This window comes from Neofelis nebulosa, chromosome 10, assembly GCF_028018385.1.
Source record: "Neofelis nebulosa isolate mNeoNeb1 chromosome 10, mNeoNeb1.pri, whole genome shotgun sequence".
Taxonomy (NCBI): Eukaryota; Metazoa; Chordata; class Mammalia; order Carnivora; family Felidae; genus Neofelis; species Neofelis nebulosa.
In genome coordinates this window covers 39466553-39485688 of record NC_080791.1, presented here as the reverse complement: position 1 = coordinate 39485688, position 19136 = coordinate 39466553, and the positions used below count along the sequence as shown (strand labels likewise).

The 19136-nt window shown below is 46.4% G+C and overlaps 2 protein-coding genes across 2 annotated transcripts in view; both read left to right on the top strand.

Moving 5' to 3' along the window:
- The window catches only part of HEPHL1 (hephaestin like 1), an 81500-nt gene extending 77254 nt beyond the window's left edge, over window positions 1-4246 (top strand). Inside the window, exons 18-20 of the mRNA XM_058687454.1 lie at window positions 1979-2141; window positions 2836-2898; window positions 2995-4246. Coding sequence (XP_058543437.1) covers window positions 1979-2141; window positions 2836-2898; window positions 2995-3197 — 429 coding nt within the window. The 3' untranslated portion in view covers window positions 3198-4246. The remainder of the gene's footprint in view (window positions 1-1978; window positions 2142-2835; window positions 2899-2994) is intronic.
- Window positions 4247-9382: 5136 nt separating this feature from the next.
- PANX1 (pannexin 1) overlaps window positions 9383-19136 on the top strand; it is a 46188-nt gene continuing 36434 nt past the window's right edge. The window contains exon 1 of the mRNA XM_058687451.1: window positions 9383-9796. Coding sequence (XP_058543434.1) covers window positions 9616-9796 — 181 coding nt within the window. The 5' untranslated portion in view covers window positions 9383-9615. The remainder of the gene's footprint in view (window positions 9797-19136) is intronic.

The window sequence follows — 19136 nt, the reverse complement described above, 5'->3', positions numbered from 1 at the left end:
TGCCTGAGTAATATCATAGGTTTTGGTGATAGTGTAAGTGGTATTGTCTTTATTTCAATTTTTAATTGTTCATTGCCAATATACAGAAATATAATTGATTTGTATAATCGACTTTGTATCCTGCAACTTTGCTAAATAGTTCTAGTAGCTTTTTTGTAGATTTGGGGGTGATGGTTTCCTGCATAAACAATCTTCTTTTCTGTGAATAGAGATGGTTTTATTTCTTTATTTTCCATTTGTATACTTTTTATTTCTTTTCTTCCCTTATTGTACTGGCTAGGACCTGTAGGATAATGTTGCATATGATTAGTGATGGGGGGAAAGGATTCGGTCATTCATCATTAAATATAAAGTTATCTGTAGGGGTTTTTTTTTTGTCCAATAGATCCTATTAACAAGTGGAAGAAGTTTCCTTCTAATCTTAGTTTGCTGATGGTTTTTATCATGAACAGATGGTAAATTCTATCAAATGCTTTTTCTGCATCTATTGAGATGGTCACATTTTTCTTCTTTAGTCTGTGAATTATTTTCTTTAGTACATTGGTGATTTACATAGATTGATTTTCAAGTTTTGAAACAGTTTTCAATCTCAGGATTGTCATAATGCATTATGACAATATATTTTTATATATTGTTGGATTCAAGTTGCTAGTGTTTTTTTTTAAAGGATTTTACATTTATTTTCATGAAGAATATTGGTTGTAGCTTTCTCTTCTAGTAAAGTATTTGTATGATTTGGGTATCAGGGTAATGCTGGCCTCATAAAATTAGTTAGAAGTGATCTATCCTCTTCTATTTTCTGGAAGAGTTTGTTTAGAATTGGTATTATTTCTGCCTTAAATGTTTGGTAGAATTTGCTAATGAAGCCATATGGACCTGGAATTTTACCTTGTTGGAAAGTCTTAATGTAATTTCAGTTTCTTTTTTTTTTCCAACGTTTTTTTTTTTTTTTTTTTTTTTTTTATTTAGTTTTTGGGACAGAGAGAGACAGAGCATGAACGGGGGAGGGGCAGAGAGAGAGGGAGACACAGAATCGGAAACAGGCTCCAGGCTCCGAGCCATCAGCCCAGAGCCCGACGCGGGGCTCGAACTCACGGACCGCGAGATCGTGACCTGGCTGAAGTCGGACGCTTAACCGACTGCGCCACCCAGGCGCCCCTTCAGTTTCTTTAACAGATAATCTGAATAGTGACATGAGGCAGTTTTCATCTTAAGGAATTTGTTCATACCACCTAAGTTGTAGAATCACAGACAGTTATTCATAATATTCCTTTATTATCCTTTTTAATGTCTGTAAGGTCTTAGTGATGTCCCCCTCTTTCATTCCTAGTATTTGTAATCTGTGGGCTTTTTTTTCTTGGTCTGTTTGTCTACGAGTTTGTATTTGTTTTTTATTCCTGTATAACAAATTACTCCAAAACTTAGTGGCCTAAAACAACAAACACTAACTCACAATTTTTGGGGTCAGAAATCTGGGAGTAGTTTAACTAGTTGGTTCTGATTCAGCATTTCTCATGAGGCTTCAATCGAGATGTCAGCTGGAGTTGCAGTCATCAGGTTTGACTGGGACTGGAGAACCCACTTCCAAATTCACTCACAGGGCTGTTGACTGAAGGTTTCAGTTCCTCACCACGTGGGTATGGCACAGGAGCTGACTTCCCCCAGGCTGAGTGATCCAAGAGAAGGGAGCAAGAGAGAGGGTCTAAATCTTTTGGAAGTAGAATGCCATCACTTCTGGTGCACACAGCTGGTCTCACAGACCGACTCTCACACACCGTAGAAGGGGACTACAAAGGTTATGAATATCAGGACGGAGGGATCATTGGGGGCCATTGTGGAGAATGGTTACCACAAGGTTTATCACTCTTACTGACCTGTTCAAAGAACCAGCTTTTGCTTTCTTTGATTTACCTCTATTATTTTTCTATTCTCAATTTTATTGCCCTCTGCTCTTATCTTTATTACCTTCTTTCCACAGATAGATAAATCTTACCGAGAAGATGTGTATGATCTGTTTCCTGGGACATTCCAAACCATTGAGCTGTTTGCAGATCACCCAGGGACATGGCTGTTACACTGTCATGTGTCTGACCACATCCACGCTGGCATGGAAACAACTTACACGGTCCTTCGGAACATAGGTACTGTTTTCTGTCAGTGATGATGGGTGATAGCACCGGGCTTCCTGTACGCCCTGAAAATAGGGGGCACTAGACCCCCCAAGAGCTCAGAGTCAAGTAAGAGAAACAGACATATAAATAGTAACTATAAGGAGTTCCTGGGTGGTTCAGTCGGTTAACCATCTGACTTCAGCTCAGGTCATGATCTCACAGATCGTGAGTTCCAGCCCCACCTCGGGCTCTGCACCGACAGCTCAGAGCCTGAAGCCTGCTGCCGATTCTGTGTCTCCTCTCTCTCTGCCCCTCCCCCGTTTGCACTCTGTCTGTCTGTCTGTCTCTCATATATAAATAAATACATAAATAGTAACTATAATAGAATGCGATACATGCCAAAATAGAGTACAGAGGACAGGTTCAGTGGCAGCAGTAGGAGGTAATGGTTTGTAGTTTGGGGGGGGGGGATGAGCAAACATTCTAGAGGCTATAATGCTTCAGCTGGATCTTAATGGGTGGGCAGAAGCTTGAAAGGTAGATGGGGTAAGAACAGCATGTGCACTGGTGTGAAGTAGAAGAGGGAGAATTTCAGAAAGACTTGCGGATACAAATGGGATAAAATCCTCATTGGTACCATGAAATAACTCTTGAAATAACTCACGTCATGAAAAGAATCTACTTCCGTTGTTTATAAAACAATCACCTTGTCTTCTTTGTGCAGACAACAGGATCCCATACTCCACCAAGTCTCCGTCTGGAGCAGCGTCCACAGTGCCCCCCAACGGTAATGATACCCTCCCCGAATCCTGCATGTGAGTGGTCAGTGTTCCCTCCCTGGGCAAAGGCAGAGGACTGACACCTCAACTCTTCTTGTTCACAGAAGAACCTGGCAAGGAGCAGCTCTATTTCTTTGGCAAGAATCTGGGTCCTAGGGGAGCCAAAGCAGCCTTGGTCATCCTCTTCGTCATCGGCCTCCTCCTCCTGGCCTCCACAGTGGTTCTCTCCCTCAGTCTGCACTCTGCAAGGAGGCGGGCTGTGTACCAGGAAGTCCAGTCCTGCGCACTCCCCACGGATGCTCTGTGACCCAGCTGGCCTTCCTCAGCCGGGAAACTGGACAAGATATCGTTCATCGAGAAAGGTTTACATTATTCCTGGATCAGGCTCTGATCGTCCGGAACACAAAGCAATTTGCTTTTACTTATTTATTTTTTAATGGGCTGTGAATAATCCTCAGGTATGAAAAACAGAAAGGAGAATAGGTGTGACTGAGAAAACACACTCGGTCTGTTCTCTGAATGAATTTGCTGAAGTGGGGAAACCCTCTGAAAGGGATCTTTATTTTCCATTTCTCATAATTCTTAGATTAGACAGTGCTTCCTCAGCTAACCATCCCAAGTTTCTAGAAGGACGACCTTGGGAAAAGAGTTATAAGTCCTCAGACATCTAACGGGAGTAGCACTGATTTTTCAACACTGTTATGTAAGCCGCTTCTCTTAGTCGTTCCAGGGAAAATAACTTTCTGAGGAGTTCACGAAAATGTCTAACTCAGTGTCTGCTGATAGAATTTGATCAGATGAAGTTTTGGGGAGGCTTTTTGCCAGCTCTCCTGGCCTTTTCCACTTGAATATAAACAGCCTGTGCAGTTTGCCACAGAAGGCAAAGTTATCAGCATTTTAAAAAAATAATTGCTGCTGTTTTTATGCAAACCTATAGAGATACTTTAATGTTTACACCTCACTTACATGTTTTTACAATGTTTCCGTTGTAACTTTTTTTTTTTCCAAAAATCATCTAGAGAATTTGTACTTATAGTTGAGAATGTGGAGGGCTGGAAGCTGTAAAATCACAGGCTAGGTTCTCCTGTGATGAGACAGAGACTCCCTAAAAGGTGAGTGAGAGACTCTACGAGGGAGGGAAACTTTGCAGAAGGCGAGTCTTGACTTGAGCTCTGAGTCTGATTTTTCATTCACCTAGCAGGACCTTCTGCATCTTCTAGGAAATAAAAACAGCCTCATCATGTGAAAAACACCAGAAAGAATTCATCAGTGCAGCTGACTGGTTGCGAGAAGAGATCTTAAAACATTCTTGATTCCATGCCTCTTAAAGACATAGCCCTTTGCGGGAGGAGAAAACGAAAGAAAGAAAAGAAAAGGCTAGAAAAAGAGAATACCAGTGGGAAGTTTTTAATCAGTAAATCAGCTCTGAAGATATGCATTACAGTTTTCAGAAAGGCTCAAATGTAAAATTAAAATATCAGCAGCTAAAGTCAACCCATTACAAGGCAATCCATACTCTCTGTATGCCTGCCTGAACATGAGGTTAAGATTGATAAAAGCAACTTTGCTTATGACTAGACTGAGACATTGCCCTTAGCTCAAGGTGCCCTGCGATGCCAATGTCAATGCCAGATGAGTGATATCAGTATATCTGCTTTAGCAAGATCATTTGGATGTCCAGGTGAACGAGCAGGACCTAAAAAAAATACTCTGGTGGCGGGATATTTCACACTTTCTCATCTTCATCTTGGTGAGGGGAAACGGGTAATTTGATAGAAGCTATAGTCTTGTATCAGACAGGACGCGGATGCTAGTAGTTGTTTGCTTGAGTGTCGTATCGGACAGCGTACCCAAAGGATTTTGAATTCCAGCCTGCTAACCACTGACAACGTGATTTTGTAGTGTGTGCTCTGCAGTCGTCATCCGTGTGTAGGCTGTATACTTTCATAATCACAATTATGATACATGCCTTATTTATAACTCATCTAGACCACAAATTAGTTATTTTTTCCTTTTCTCTTAGTCTATTTTTTTTTAATGAAAATGAAACCACAGAGTAGTTTGATCATGCATACCATTTCTCTTTTTAATAAAGTTTTCCAGATTATAAGACGGCTATTTGCATTTTTTTTTTTCACTAAGTACTACCAATCCCTGGACTGGGCATAGGAGATTGGTTAAAAGAGAACTATCTCTTAGATGTAGCAATTATCTTAGTTATACATGCTAAAGGAAATGAAACAAAAATAACAATATATCTCCAGGAATAATAGGACTCCCCCCCCCCCCCCAACCCCAAACATTGTTACCTGAAATGTACCATACGGGGTCCTTTGACAAAATCAGTTACATTTAGATACATCTCCTCTTACAATGCAGGACGTGTCCTTGCTCCTGGCAGGGGCCCTCTCTCACTTGGCTCTGGACCTCACCATTCTTATTTGCTCAAGGACTTCATTCCCTCAATATTTTGTTTTCTCTCTGAGAGGAAGTCGTCAACGGTACCCACCACTGAAAGTAGAAAACAGAGGGCTGTTGTCCTCAATTTCATAACCTAGTTTCTCTGTTCCCTCCGTAGCAGAACTTGCAGCCTGTAACCACCTCACCGCCCGCTTTCCTCGACTTATTCCAGGGGCTTCCAATCCAGTGTGCCTTGCTCCCACATCCCAATATGCTGTTGTCAAAGCAACAACCATGATGCCATTTCCAGTGGCTTCTTCCCCATCTTTATTGCCCTCCACCTCTCCGCAACAGTCAGTCGACAGCTCCTTCCTTCTTAACACCCTCTGGTCCCTTGGCTCTTCAACATGAACCCCCACCAGCCTTCCTTCTTCAACTGTTCTTCCTTCTCAGGCTCTTGCTAGTTCCTTCTCTCCCTTATAACTTAAGTGTTAGCATGCCTCGGGGCTGGACACTGGACCCTCTTCTCTCTTTTGCCCTCTAGGGTAGGCTGAATAATGTCCTCAAAGATTTTGTGTCCTAATCCCTGAACCTGTGTTGCCTTCTATGGCAAAAAGGACTTTGCAGGTATGAATAAGTTAAGGATTCTGAGACAGACTACCTAGATTGGCCATAAATAAAATCACGGTGTCCTTCTAAAAGGGAAGCAGAGGGAGATTTGACTATAGAAGAAGGCAATGTGACAACTGGAGCAGGACACTATGCTGCTGGCATTGGAGACAGAGGAAGGGGCCACAAACCAACGAATGCTGCTCCAAAACCGGGGAAAGGCAAGGGAACAAATTCTCCTCCAGAGCCTCCAAAGGGATCTTGGCCCTGATGGCACCTTTTGTTCCAGTGAGCATGATTCTGGATTTAAGAGCTCCAGAACTCTTAGAGACTAAATGTGAGCCATCAAGTTTGTGGCAATTTGTTATAGCCTTCTCCATACCTTATTTGATGTATCTTCATGAATCTGAGAACCATCTTTATGCTAGAAAATTAAAAATGTGTTTGGGCTGCAGGCCACAAATCCTGCTCAAGCAGGATCACTGCGGCAGTCTCCTAACCAGCCTCTCCACTGTCACTCTTGTCCCTTCCAACCGCTCCAACAGCTGCAGTGGTGTTCTTCCAGATCTGATCATGTCACTTCCCTGGGGAATACCCTTTGGTGTCTTTCCATTTCACTTTTAATTATATCCAAACTCCTTACCTTGGTCTAAGGCCCAGCCTGATTCGGCCCGTGCCCACCTCTCCAACTTCATCTCCAACTCTTCCCTGATCTTTTATCAGGTCTTGTGCCCTGCTAGTTCTTTCCTGCCTCAGGACCTTTGCACAGGTTGCTTTCTATGCCTGGAATACTCTTCCATTCCCCTCCCTCTCTTTCCTAGCTCATCTGTGAGCTCCCCTGACTGCCCTCTCTAAAGCAGATCTCTCCTCTTGTTATTTCCTATCTCCACTGTTTTCCACTGGAGCAGGGGTGGGGGCAGGGCAGGCGGGGAAGAAGATGTGTCATTCAATCCCAAAATGTACCTTACACTTAGAAACAAAGCAATGTCATCAAAACTAAGGAGAGTCTAAGAAACCGTCATAGCTAAGAGGAGCTAAGGAGACAAAGAAACATAATGTGGTATCCTAGATGGGATCCTACAACAGAAAAAGGATCCTAGGTAAACATTAAGGAGATACGAATAAACTACATTTTCACTAATATTAACACGTCACACTAATATGTTCACGGGAGGGGGAAATGGATGCAGGAAGGAGTGGGGGTAGATAGGAACTCCCTGTACCATCTGTTCAATTTTTCTGTAAATCTAACACTATTCTACAAATTAAAGTCTCTTTTTTTATTGAAAAGCAGTGTTACACACACTCGTGTGACACCTTAAACAGTAAATTGATAAATGGTTAAACGAATACTGTTAAATTGTAATTGTGATTATCATCAGAAAGGAAAAATAGGGGTGCCTCGGTAGGTAGCTCAGTCGGTTAAGCGTCCAACTTCGGCTCAGGTCATGATCTCATGGTTCGTGAGTTTGAGCTCTGCCTTGGGCTGTGTGCTGATTGCTTGGAGCCTGGAGCCTGCTTTGGATTCTGTGTCTCCCTCTCTCTCTCTCTGCCCCTCCCTTGCTCGTGCTCGCTCTTTCTCTCAAAAATAAATAAAACATTTAAAACAAAGAAGGAAAAACAGAGGGCACAAATAACAGAATATTCCCATAGCATCCATCAATCGCCAGGCACTGTTCTTGGCACTTTACATGTGTTAACGCATTTGATTCTTAGCACAATCCAAAGAGGCGTAACACTTTACAGATGAGAAAACGGAGGCACAGGAGGATGGACTGACTGTCCAAGGCCCACAGCTAGCTACCAGTAGTGCCGGCATAACAAGAATATACAACAAAGGGCCTAATTCAGTTTAATTTACTCAGGGAAGACTTTCCTAAGGCAATGACATCCAGCTGAGGTGAGGAGGGTGCGTAAGGCCAAGCAAAGAGGCTACAATGGTGGTGTCTGGGGCAGGGAAAGGCTTGGAGGAGGCCAGGGGCTTGGCCAACTTGGAAGACTTTAGGGGAAAGTGTGAAGTTTGGGGAGGCAGGCAATGGCCACGCTAAGAAACAGGGATTTTATCCTAAACCCATTGTACACTTTAAGCGCGGAGGGGGGGGGGGGGGACGTGATCAGATTGGGTCTTTTAAAAGTTCCCTCTGGCAGCTGTGGGAGCAAAGTGGCTCCCACACCTAGGGGTTATACTCCTGTATGTGGTAAGGAGATAGGGTGGTGGCCTGGATTCCAGTGTTGGACATCAGATTTTCTATATTTAGGAGAGAAGCGCCCAGTGAATTCGGAAATTGGTTATGGCAGCTGGAGAAATGGAAACGTGAGAGGTGGTGCTCGAGGTTTCTGGCTCGGTGGTAGGGGTGGATGGTGGGGCATTCCGCCAGATGGGGAAGACGGGAGTTCCGGTTGAGAGGAAGGGGGGTGGGCTGCAGTCCTGGCCGTGAGGAGTCTGAGGTCCTGTGAGCCATCCAAGTGCAGAGTTGCGCAAACTGTTGGATGAGCGCTCAGAGGACAGACCAGGGTGGAGATCTGCTGGAGGGACCTGAGGGCACACGGAGGAGGCCTGCACGGACCTGCCCAGGAACAAAGGGCAGAGAAGGCAGCCCAGGCTAGCCCAGCCCAGCCCGAGGAGCCCTCTCGCTTAAAGGTCCTGTCAGCTCCTAATGTTGCCCGCTAGAGCATCTCCTCGTGTCTACTTCTGCTCCTGCTGACTTCCCGTAAGCGGTTCGGGAGCAGCCGTCCCCAGCCCCACACCCGTTCATTTGCGGACAGCCCGAAGCTGGCTCCCATCCCGAGGCTGTGACTGGGAAGGCTGGAGGCAAAGCGCGGACCGGGCAGCAATAAGGGAAGCGGGAGGCTCCGGCTCACCACGGACCTCGCGCCTCCCCTCGCGCCCAGCCCCTGGAAGGGTCCAGAGTCCCCTCTTCTCTACACCTCTTATGGAAGCCGTTGCTCTTTGAAGCCTTTGCGGCTCCTTTTAACCCGATTCCACCGTGTAGGAGTGTTGCGAGTGGGGCGTCAAGGGGGACCATCCTGTCTCCAGGGTGAGGGATCGCTTTCAGAAATGATTTCAAAACTCCCGGTCCGGGAAGAGGGGAAGGACGAGGCCGAAAGGGGCCGAGCATTTCCCGAGGTCCCGCCCCGGGGGAAGACCCCTCGGCAGAGGTGCGTCCCGGGGTCGCGCGCAGGCTGCCCGCGTCACCGCGGTTTCCGGCAACTCCACGCCCCCGGCATCTCTGGCTCCCCGGTAGTTCCGGAAGAGCGCGGCGCAGCGAGCGAGCGAGCGAGCGAGCGCGCTAGCCGGCCCGGGGCGGCTTCTACCTCCGGAGCGGGGCGGAGGGGTCGCGGGAAGGAGGAGAGAGGTTCTCGCGCCTGCGGAGGCGGGGCGGCGCGGAGCCCAGGCGGCGCGCGCATCCCGGGGGCCTGCGCGGGCCGAGCGCTCGGGGGCGGGCCTGCGCCCGAGCGAGCGCGAGAGCTCCTGCGCCCGGGCGCACGGCGCGAGCTGCGGCGGCGGCGCTGTGGCTCTCTGGGAGCCGGGCGCCTGCAGACACAAAGGCTGGTGGGTTGTATGAGCAACCGGGGAGCCGGCAAAGGGAAAGCGAAAGCCGGGGGCGCGGCAGGTGACGGTGAAGGCGCCGCGCAGTCCTCCGAACCCTCCAGACGTCGGCGGTACCGGCGCCTGCACTCCTGCGCCAGTGGGGCCGAACCCGCGCGCCTCAGCCATGGCTATCGCCCACCTGGCCACCGAGTACGTGTTCTCGGACTTCTTGCTGAAGGAGCCCTCGGAGCCCAAGTTCAAGGGGCTGCGGCTGGAGCTGGCAGTGGATAAAATGGTCACGTGCATCGCGGTGGGGCTGCCCCTGCTGCTCATTTCGCTGGCCTTCGCGCAGGAAATCTCGATCGGTAAGGCCAGAGGAGCGGGGAGGGGCGGGTCGGCCTGGCCGGCGCTCTCCGAGGTGCCGGGGTCTGGCGGAAAGTGATTTTACTGCGCGCCCCTGGCAGTCCTGGAGGCTGCGATGGATTGAACGTTGGGAAGAAAGGTAGCCCCAGTTTTATTCTTTGTCCACGTGGTTCATTTATACCCCTGTGGACCCTGCTTGCATCCCTACTGCTCACTTCTTCTCTCTGCTCCCCACTGATCCCGACAGCGGCTTAGTGTTCATGTCCCACACTTAGGACCGGCGCCCTTGCCATCAGATTTGTCGAACGGCCTCCTGTCTCCTTCCCGTACCCCTACATTTGTGCAGTTACCTAAAATTTTGTAGCAGAGAAGTTCCTGAGTGGCTGGATAGAGGATAAGTACTCCATGAAAAGTGTGTGCGCTCTTCCTTACCTGACATTTAGTTGATCCTTACTGAGACTTTGGCTCTACAGGGTTGTTGTGAATCATGGGAGAGAACTGCACTTGGCAGATGTCAGAGGGATACCAGAATTCTTCATGGTTTGGGCAGGATTACATGGCCAATGAGAGTCTGGTCTTCCTCAGATGTTCTGACTTAACACCATCGAAAAGGATGCTTATGAGTCAACAGGAAGTCAGTGTATGACAGCTAGAGACTGTTCAGTGAGGGAGAAGAGAGACCCGTGGGACTGGGCCTTGGGGAAAGCTTATGTGAGAAATTGTGCTGGTGTCCTGAGCTCTGGAGCATGGGTGGGAAATGAATAAGCAGAGGTGAGACCTTTGCCAAGATTATGAGATCGCAGAGAATGTTGCATGTTCCTGGAAGGAGAGAGGCAGGAAGGTTAGTCACAGTTCTTGGGATATGAGCATGAATATGGGTCCAGGTCAGTTAGAACAGAAGAGTACAGACTTGATGGTTTCAAAAGTGCAAAGTTACTGTTTGAGCAGAGGATGGACCCGTTGAAAACAGTCCTTAATAAGCCTGATGGTAACATGTAGGGTCTGTGAAGGGAGTTGGAGCTAGGGAGGCCGGATGCCAGAAGCTGGGGCATTGTTTGAGGTCTTGCGCTTGGGTGGGGGCCAGGACTTGAAGGGAAAGGATGGGAAGGGTGACTTAAAAGAGATCAAGGAGCAGTAAGCGGCACTTGGGTACCTAGTTTTTAATGGGCCATGAAGGGAAGAGACTGACCAGAGTTGTTGTAAAGGCTGCAGGCCCGAGTGATTGGAAATGGTGGTTGATTAGGAAAGGGTTGTGGTGAGCTTGACTTTGTGATCTACAGCACTAAGTCGTTAAACTTGGCAGGAGATTGCCAAATTCATTGTGGAAAATAAGTGTTCACCTTGTCTTTGGGCAGGCATAGTCATGGGGTATCCTTCCACCTTCCAGATGGCCAGGAGTTGGGGAATTCCAATAGAAAGGAAAACCAGCAAGTAGCTTGGGTCCTGGAGATAATCTCTCCCTTCAGCAGGTGTTCCTTGAGTACCAGCTGTGGGCTGGACCAAGGACCCAGGAGTAAAGGATGCATGGTCCCTGTCATGGAGAAGCAACAGTCTTGGGCATCTATCTGATGCCAGGACGGAAGAGTTGGTTACTCTCTGTGATCAAACTTAATGTCTACCCTGCATATTAGAGGGATTCTGAAGGCAGCTGCACTGGAAGCACTCTCGACACATCCAAGTCGATGGGCTGCCTGAGAGGCATTTGGTTGGCATTGGAAGTGGGCTTACCCAGCAGGAGCCTGACCTTATGCTATGTGCACAGCACTGCCGTGTGCTGAGTGGGACATGAAAGGACTTTGAGGCATGGTCTTCTTCCCGTCCGCCTGGGCGCTAGAACAAGAGTTTACCGTCTGCCTGGGCACTAGAACAGACATGCTGACAGGTGCCATTCAGCAGCGTGTGACTCAGTGACAGGACAGTGTCACGCTCCGAGCACCAAGCAGGTGAAGGCTGGCAGGGACTGGGGTGAAGCTGTGGAGAGACCCCCATTCTTCTCAAGGGCTTCAGGACTTCCAGGGAGAGGACAGGCATGTGGGATGAAGCCAGCAGGACTAGGGAAGACCTGTCAGTACTCATTAGATGAAGCCAGAAAGAAAGACATTAGATAGAAGAAGAGAGGTGACATAAATTAATGCATGGAGTTGGTATAGCGGGGTCATGTCAGGCAGCATTGATTTTTGGGTAATGTCGGCTTTTGTGTAAAAGCAAAAACAAGCAGAACAATTAAGGAGAACAATAACAAAGAAAGAGAGTAGTAATTTAACATGTTTATTTATTTTTTACTGTTGAGAGAAAGTGAGCGCATGGGCAGGGGAGGGGCAGAGGGAGACAGAGAGAGAGAATCCCAAGCAGGCTCTGCTCTGTCCCACAAACCATGAAGTCATGACCTGAGCCAAAACCGAGTCAGATGCTCAAGTGACTAAGCCACCCATTCTCTCAAAGAATGAATAAATAAACTTAAAAAAAATTTTTTTTAATCCTGTTTTTTTTTTTTAACATTTTATTTATTTTTGAGAGACAGAGACAGAGCGTGAGTGGGGGAGGGTCAGAGAGAGAGAGAGAGACACAGAATCCAAAGCAGGCCCCAGGCTCTGAGCTAACAGCACAGAGCCTGACACGGGGCTCGAACCCACAAACCCCAAGATCATGACCTGAGCCGAAGTCGGATGCTTAACCGACTGAGCCACCCAGGTGCCCCCCAAAAATCCTCTTAAGCATAAAATAAATTTTATTTTCCGGTTTCTGAAAACTAAATTTTCCATTAACTGATTTCTACAGAACAGGATGCAGGTTGTAACTGGGTGACAATTTTTACTTTAAGAAAACATTTTTACTTTAAAGAAAAGATTCTAATAAATCTGAAAATTTGCACACACTTTTTAGAATTAAAAAAGCGTATGCATACGGAAGCAGAGTGTTGAGGATTGGAGAATGTCCTCGTGATAAAACATATTAGGCTTTGTATTAAAGGCTTCTCCTTAGTCTTTGGCCCATTTTCTCACTAGTTCAGCCCACCGGGCTCCTCTCAGAAAAAAAGGGACAGACCCTGCCCAGGCCACAGGGACCCGCCGGTGGGGCAGTGCACGACCTTTATTTAGGCCCTGCTGGGTGCCGGCACAAGGGCTGCAGACAGAGTCCCCTCCACAGAGATTCTGGCCCCTTCACTTCCCATGGGCCCTGATGAGGGGCTGCTTGCAGGGACGAGGATTGCTGCAGGGGTGGGGAGCAACAAGGGACTCCACCTTGCTATTTGCCCACAAGGTGTGGGTCATCATAGAAGCGATGAGGTGCAGCCGCGCAGAGAGGGGCTGGTGCCCATGGTCAAGGTAAAGGGAACTCCGGTAGCGCCTGTAGTGGCCTGAGGCTGGGACTGCTTACTGATCCTGACTGCCCCGTGATGGAGAGAAGTACAAGCAGAAACATTCTGGAAGGAGTTGCTAGGGGACTTCTTAACCCCTGAGTTGTGGTTGGGAGCATTTTGAAGGCTTTTGGATAGTGAGCCACTGACTGTTGAACTGATGTAAGAATTAGATAACTCCTGGTCTGGTTGGGCCCGATGCTTCTACTCCGCTCTCCTGAAACACTCCAGGCCCTGCTCCCCAGAGGGTAAGTTGGGCATGGAGAAGAACAACCACTCAATTTTACATCACCTGGCGCGCAGCAGAAGACGGTCTAAATGTAATTGCGACCGGACTGGGACGATCACGTGGTGGGAGCCCGTCAAGGCAGAACGGACGCTCTGTTTGACCAGCCCTCACTTTTTCTCTCTCCGAGTCTGGCGTCATGTCTTGTACGCCACAGGCGCTCAGTCAAAATGTGGTGAAGGAAATGCTGGAGCACGTTCAGGATGCTCTGGGGTCCTCTCTTGGACTGCAGCTGGGCTGAGGGGGAGCAGGGGCATTCCGGGAAAGGGGAAGCATGGAAGAAGGGAAGCCAGGTTCACTCACATGCCAAGGTCAGGCCAGAGGTTGCAGTTGGCAGGTCCTACCCGGTGCCTGGAATTCACCAGCTAGAAGCGTGGGGTCCCTAGTATGGAGAGGGAGATTCCCAGTCGCCGGGATTCCCAGGTCTTTTAAAAATCCAAGTCATGCCTTGTCATGGTTTCCTTCCTGACGTCTGCCCCAGATAATAGCATTGACGGATGTGGGTTATCAAGAGACAGAGCCAAGTTGCCTCACTTGACTTAGAAGTCTAGGTTATATTCCAGGTGCCTCCAGTTCCCTTCTGAAGTGTTTTGGGGCAGGGAGGGAGCTGTGTTTGTAATGTTGAAGGGCTCTACCTCTACTGTGTAGGGCGGATGAATGTCATTCCCTGTGGCTCAGAGAACACACAGGTCACCAGTGTGGAAGCTGCAGGGAGACAAAGTTCTGGGCCACAGAAGGCCCCTCATTCTTTTTTTTTTTTCATTTTCTTAATATAATTTATTGTCAAGTTGGCTAACATACAGAGTATACGGTGTGCTCTTGGTTTTGGGGGTAGATTCCCATGATTCTTTGCTCACATACAATACCCAGCGCTCCTCCCAACAAGTGCCCTCCTCAGTGCCTAACACACCTGTTTTCAAAGAGAGTTTAGGAAACATGTGGGTGACAACTCTGTGTAGAATACAAACGTAAGTAGACTACATGGCCTTTAAGCTCAGATTCTGAGTATGTATCCAAACTATTGAAGAAAAGTGCTACCTTTCAACGTGAATGGGATTATGTTCTTGGGAGTCTTTTGACAGGGTCTGTGGTGCCCTTGGCTTAGGGCTGTTCAGGGCGTGATGCTGAGATACTCCTCCTCAGGGACCGCTCTGATTCTCTGGTGCCATAATCTGGCACGTTAGGCAGCCCTGGGAGAGGAGAGCTCCCGTCTGCTGCCAGGATTTGCTGCTTGCCCTGAGCCCGGCTGGCTGGAGCACATGAGCCGCGGGGACAGCCAGCAGGCCCTTGGGAAGGGGTGTTTTGTCTGCCCTTCCCTCCCTGCTGCCCTCCCAGTGAACACCCACGGTTCTGGACAAAGGGGTTTGGTCTCTCTGGGCTGGCTCCACTCTGTGGCTGTTTCTACAGGGCACTGCTTCCAGTAAGCAGTGGGGAGGCTGCCAACGAGTACAAATTTTTCAGGGTGAATTTTGTCTTAACTGTTGTATTTTTATTGTACGAATAGTACCTAAATACATTGTCACGGTAAATAATGCGTAAACCTCCTCCATCATGTGCCGGAGGTAATCGCCACGGACACCTGGTACAGCCATAAAGCGCTTTCTCTCATTAGTACAACAGGTGTATGCATTCTTTTGAAAACAAATTGAGTCATGTGTAGTGGTTTGCTTTTCCCCACATAGTATGTTTTGGAGAGCATTCCATGTTAGTACATAGGCATTGCCTTACTATTAGTCTTTAACTCAAGTGTAGTTAACTTACAGTGTTAATATTAGTCTCAGGTATACACTGTAATTACTCACCTCTTCCATATGTTACTCAGTGCTCATCACGACAAGTGTCCCCTTTTCCTCTTTACCTGTTTCACCCATTTCCCCCTCTTGAAACCATCAGTTTGTTGTCTGTATTTAAGAGTGTACTTTGGGGTACCCAGGTGGCTCAGTTGGTTAAGCATCTGGCTCTTGATTTCAGCTCAGGTCATGATCTCGTGGTTTATGGGATCAAGTCCTGTATCCTGCTTCGTGCTGACAGCATGGAGCCTGGTTGGGATTCTCTTCTCTCTAACCCTCCCCTGCTTGTGCAAGCACTCTCTCACAAAATAAATAAACATTTTTTTAAAAAGTATATTTGTCTCTTTTTTTTCTTTATTTCTTAACTTCTACATATGAATGAAATCATAGGGTATTTGTCTTTGCCTCCATCCATGTTCTTACAGAACATAGTATATCCTTATCATAATTCATCTGAGCACTCTCTGAATGATGCACATCTAGGTTCTTTCAAAATTTCTTCTATTAAATTTTTTTAATGTTTGTTTTTGACAGAGAGACAGAACATGAGTGGGGGGTGGGGAGGTGGGGGGAGAGAGGGAGACACAGAATCTGAAACAGGCTCCAGGCTCTGAGGTGTCAGCACAGAGCCCGACGCGGGGCTTGAACTCACAGACCGCGAGATCATGACCTGAGCCGAAGTCAGACGCTCAACCGACTGAGCCACCCAGCCACCCCAAAATTTCTTCTATTAATTAAATACAAGGTTTGTTTGTACATAAGTCTTTGTAAATATGCCCCTCCTCTCTACATTGAAAGAAGAAACCAGTGGGGCGCCTGGGTGGCGCAGTCGGTTAAGCGTCCGACTTCAGCCAGGTCACGATCTCACGGTCCGTGAGTTCGAGCCCCGCGTCAGGCTCTGGGCTGATGGCTCGGAGCCTGGAGCCTGTTTCCGATTCTGTGTCTCCCTCTCTCTCTGCCCCTCCCCCGTTCATGCTCTGTCTCTCTCTGTCCCAAAAATAAATAAAAAATGTTGAAAAAAAAATTTAAAAAAAAAAAAAAAGAAAGAAGAAACCAGTATCAATTTCCAGGATGAAATCATTTTCCAGGATAGTTGTGCATTCCTGTGTTCTTACTGCAAGTACAAAACAAACAAGAGCCTCCACCACTACCTCCCTCTAAATGTGACTCTATCAGAAGATTGAAAGAGGCATTTTGATGTGCTTCCAGCTTTAAGAAAGAAATAGCCTGTTTTAGGAGTAAAATTATAATAGTGGACTTCCTGATGTGTTCTCATAGCATCTATAAGTTTCCTTCCTAGCACTTAACCACAAATTACAGTTAGGTAATTTGTGTAAGTATTTGTTAAATACTGTCTCCCCCTAAGACTGTAAGTTCACTGAGGACAGGAACCACCTGTCCTCTCTGGTTGACTGCTCCATCCATAGCCTCCAACATAAAACTTGATACATAGCAGGTGTTTAACAGAGTGTGTGAAGGAATAGAATGAGCAGGGATGTCAGAAGGATTGAATCTCTGTAAAAATGGAATTTTATGTATCTTGGAAGAGTTAGTGTTAAAAAATTGTCATAAAAATATTTGAAAACTGTGTATATTATCATTGGAACTGACTAGAATAACAATAATAGAGCAAGGAATTGAACTGAGAGATGAAAAGCAAACATTTAGTAATGATGAGATTGGTTTTTAAAACAACTAGAACTTGCCCAGGCAGCATTTGTTCTGTTTTATGCTATTTATTTATTTATTTATTTATTTATTTTTTGAGTATAGTTGATACACAATGTTACATTAGTTTCAGGTGTACAAGCTAGTGATTCAACATCTCTATGTGTTACGTTATGCTCACCTCAAGTGTAACTCCCATCTGTCACCATACAGTGCTATCACAGTATCGCTGACTATATTGCACATGCTGTGCCTTCTCTTCCCATGACTTACTCATTCCATAAGTGGTACCCCTATCTCCCACTCCCCTTCACCAATTTGGCCAGTCCCCCCATGCCCCCATCTCTCTGGCAACCATCAGTTTGTTTTACATATTTGTAGGCATGGTTCTGCTTTTCATGTATTTGTTTTCACTTATTCATTTGTTTTGTTTATTAGATTCTGCACCTGAGTGAAATCATATGGTATTTGTCTTTCTCGGTCCGACTTATTTCACTTGGCATAATACCTTCTAGTTCCATCTATGGATTGTCATAAATGGCAAGATCTCATCCTTTTTTGTGGCTGCATAATATTCTGTGTGTGTGTGTGTGTGTGTGTGTGTGTGTGTGTGTGTGTACATTTTTATACATTCATCTATTAATGTATACTTAGGTGGCTTCCATATTTTAGCTATTATAAATCATGCTGTGATAAACATAAGGTGCCTTTATCTTTTCAAATTAGTGTTTTTGTTTTCTTTGGGTAAATACCCAGTAGTGGAATTATTGAATCATATGGTATTTCTATTTTTGGTTTTTTGAAGAACCTCCTAGTGTTTTCCACAGTGGCTATATCATTTTTACAGTGGGAAAAAGACAGTGTCTTCAATAAATGATGCTGGGAAAACTGGACAGCTACATGCAAAAGAATGAAATTGGCCCACTTTCTAATACCATACACAAAAATAAGCTCAAATTGGATTAAAGACCTAAATGTGAGACCTGAAGCCATAAAAAACCTTGAAGAGAACATAAGTAGTGATTTTTTTGACGTCAGCCATAGCAACATTTTTCTAGACAGGCCTCCTAAGGCAAGGGAAATGAAAGCAAAAATCAACTGTTGGGATTACATCAGAGTAAAAAGCTTCTGCACAGCCAAGGAAACCACCAACAAAACAAAAGGCAACCTACTGAGTTGGAGAAGATGGTTGTAAATGATATATCCAATAAGGGGTTATACTACCAAAAATACATAAAGAACTCATACAACTCAACACCAAAACAAAACAAAAAGACCAGTCTGATTAAAAATAGGCAGAAGACATGAACATTTTTCCAAAGAAAGATGTACAGACATCCAACAGACACATGAAAAGATGCCCAACATCACTCATCAGGGAAATGCAAATCAAAACTACAATGAGCACCTCACACCGGTCAGAATGGCTAAAATAAAAAAAATAAAAATAAAAATAAAAGTAAAACAAACAAGAAATAACAAGTTGGTGAGGATGCAGAGAAAAAGGAACCCTCATCTGCTTTTGGTGGGAAGGCCTTCTTTCTGTTTCTGTTTCAGTGCACAATGTTCCCTGACTTGAAGAGTCCCAGTAAATTAGATCCATATTTGATTATTTACTCCTCCCTTTCTGTGTCTCCCCATTCCTACCCCAAGAAGAAAAAGGAAGGAAAGAAAATGAAACTTGAGGTGGGGAAGTCTATTCTTTCGAAATAGATGGAACTCCCATCCCTAGCAAAAACTGAAAATACATCTTGGACCTTTGGCAGATTCCAAGTTTGGATCGGCAGCATCCTTTTTTTTTTTTTTTTTTTTTTTTTTTAATTTTTTTTTTCAACGTTTTTTATTTATTTTTGGGACAGAGAGAGACAGAGCATGAACGGGGGAGGGGCAGCGAGAGAGGGAGACACAGAATCGGAAACCGGCTCCAGGCTCCGAGCCATCAGCCCAGAGCCTGACGCGGGGCTCGAACTCACGGACCGCGAGATCGTGACCCGGCTGAAGTCGGACGCTTAACCGACTGCGCCACCCAGGCGCCCCGGCAGCATCCTTTTTAAAAACCATGCAAACACCATCTTTCCGCTGCAGATTGCTCCCTAGGATTGCTTTTGTCTCAAACCCCTAACTGAGGCAGTGAGTTTGGTCCAGAGTGGAGAAGGGTAGGCAGTTTGAGGCCCATGCCCACTGGGCCCTGGCTGAGTGAGGAGGGCAGCGTGGGGACATAGGTGGCCAGGGGTGGGGGA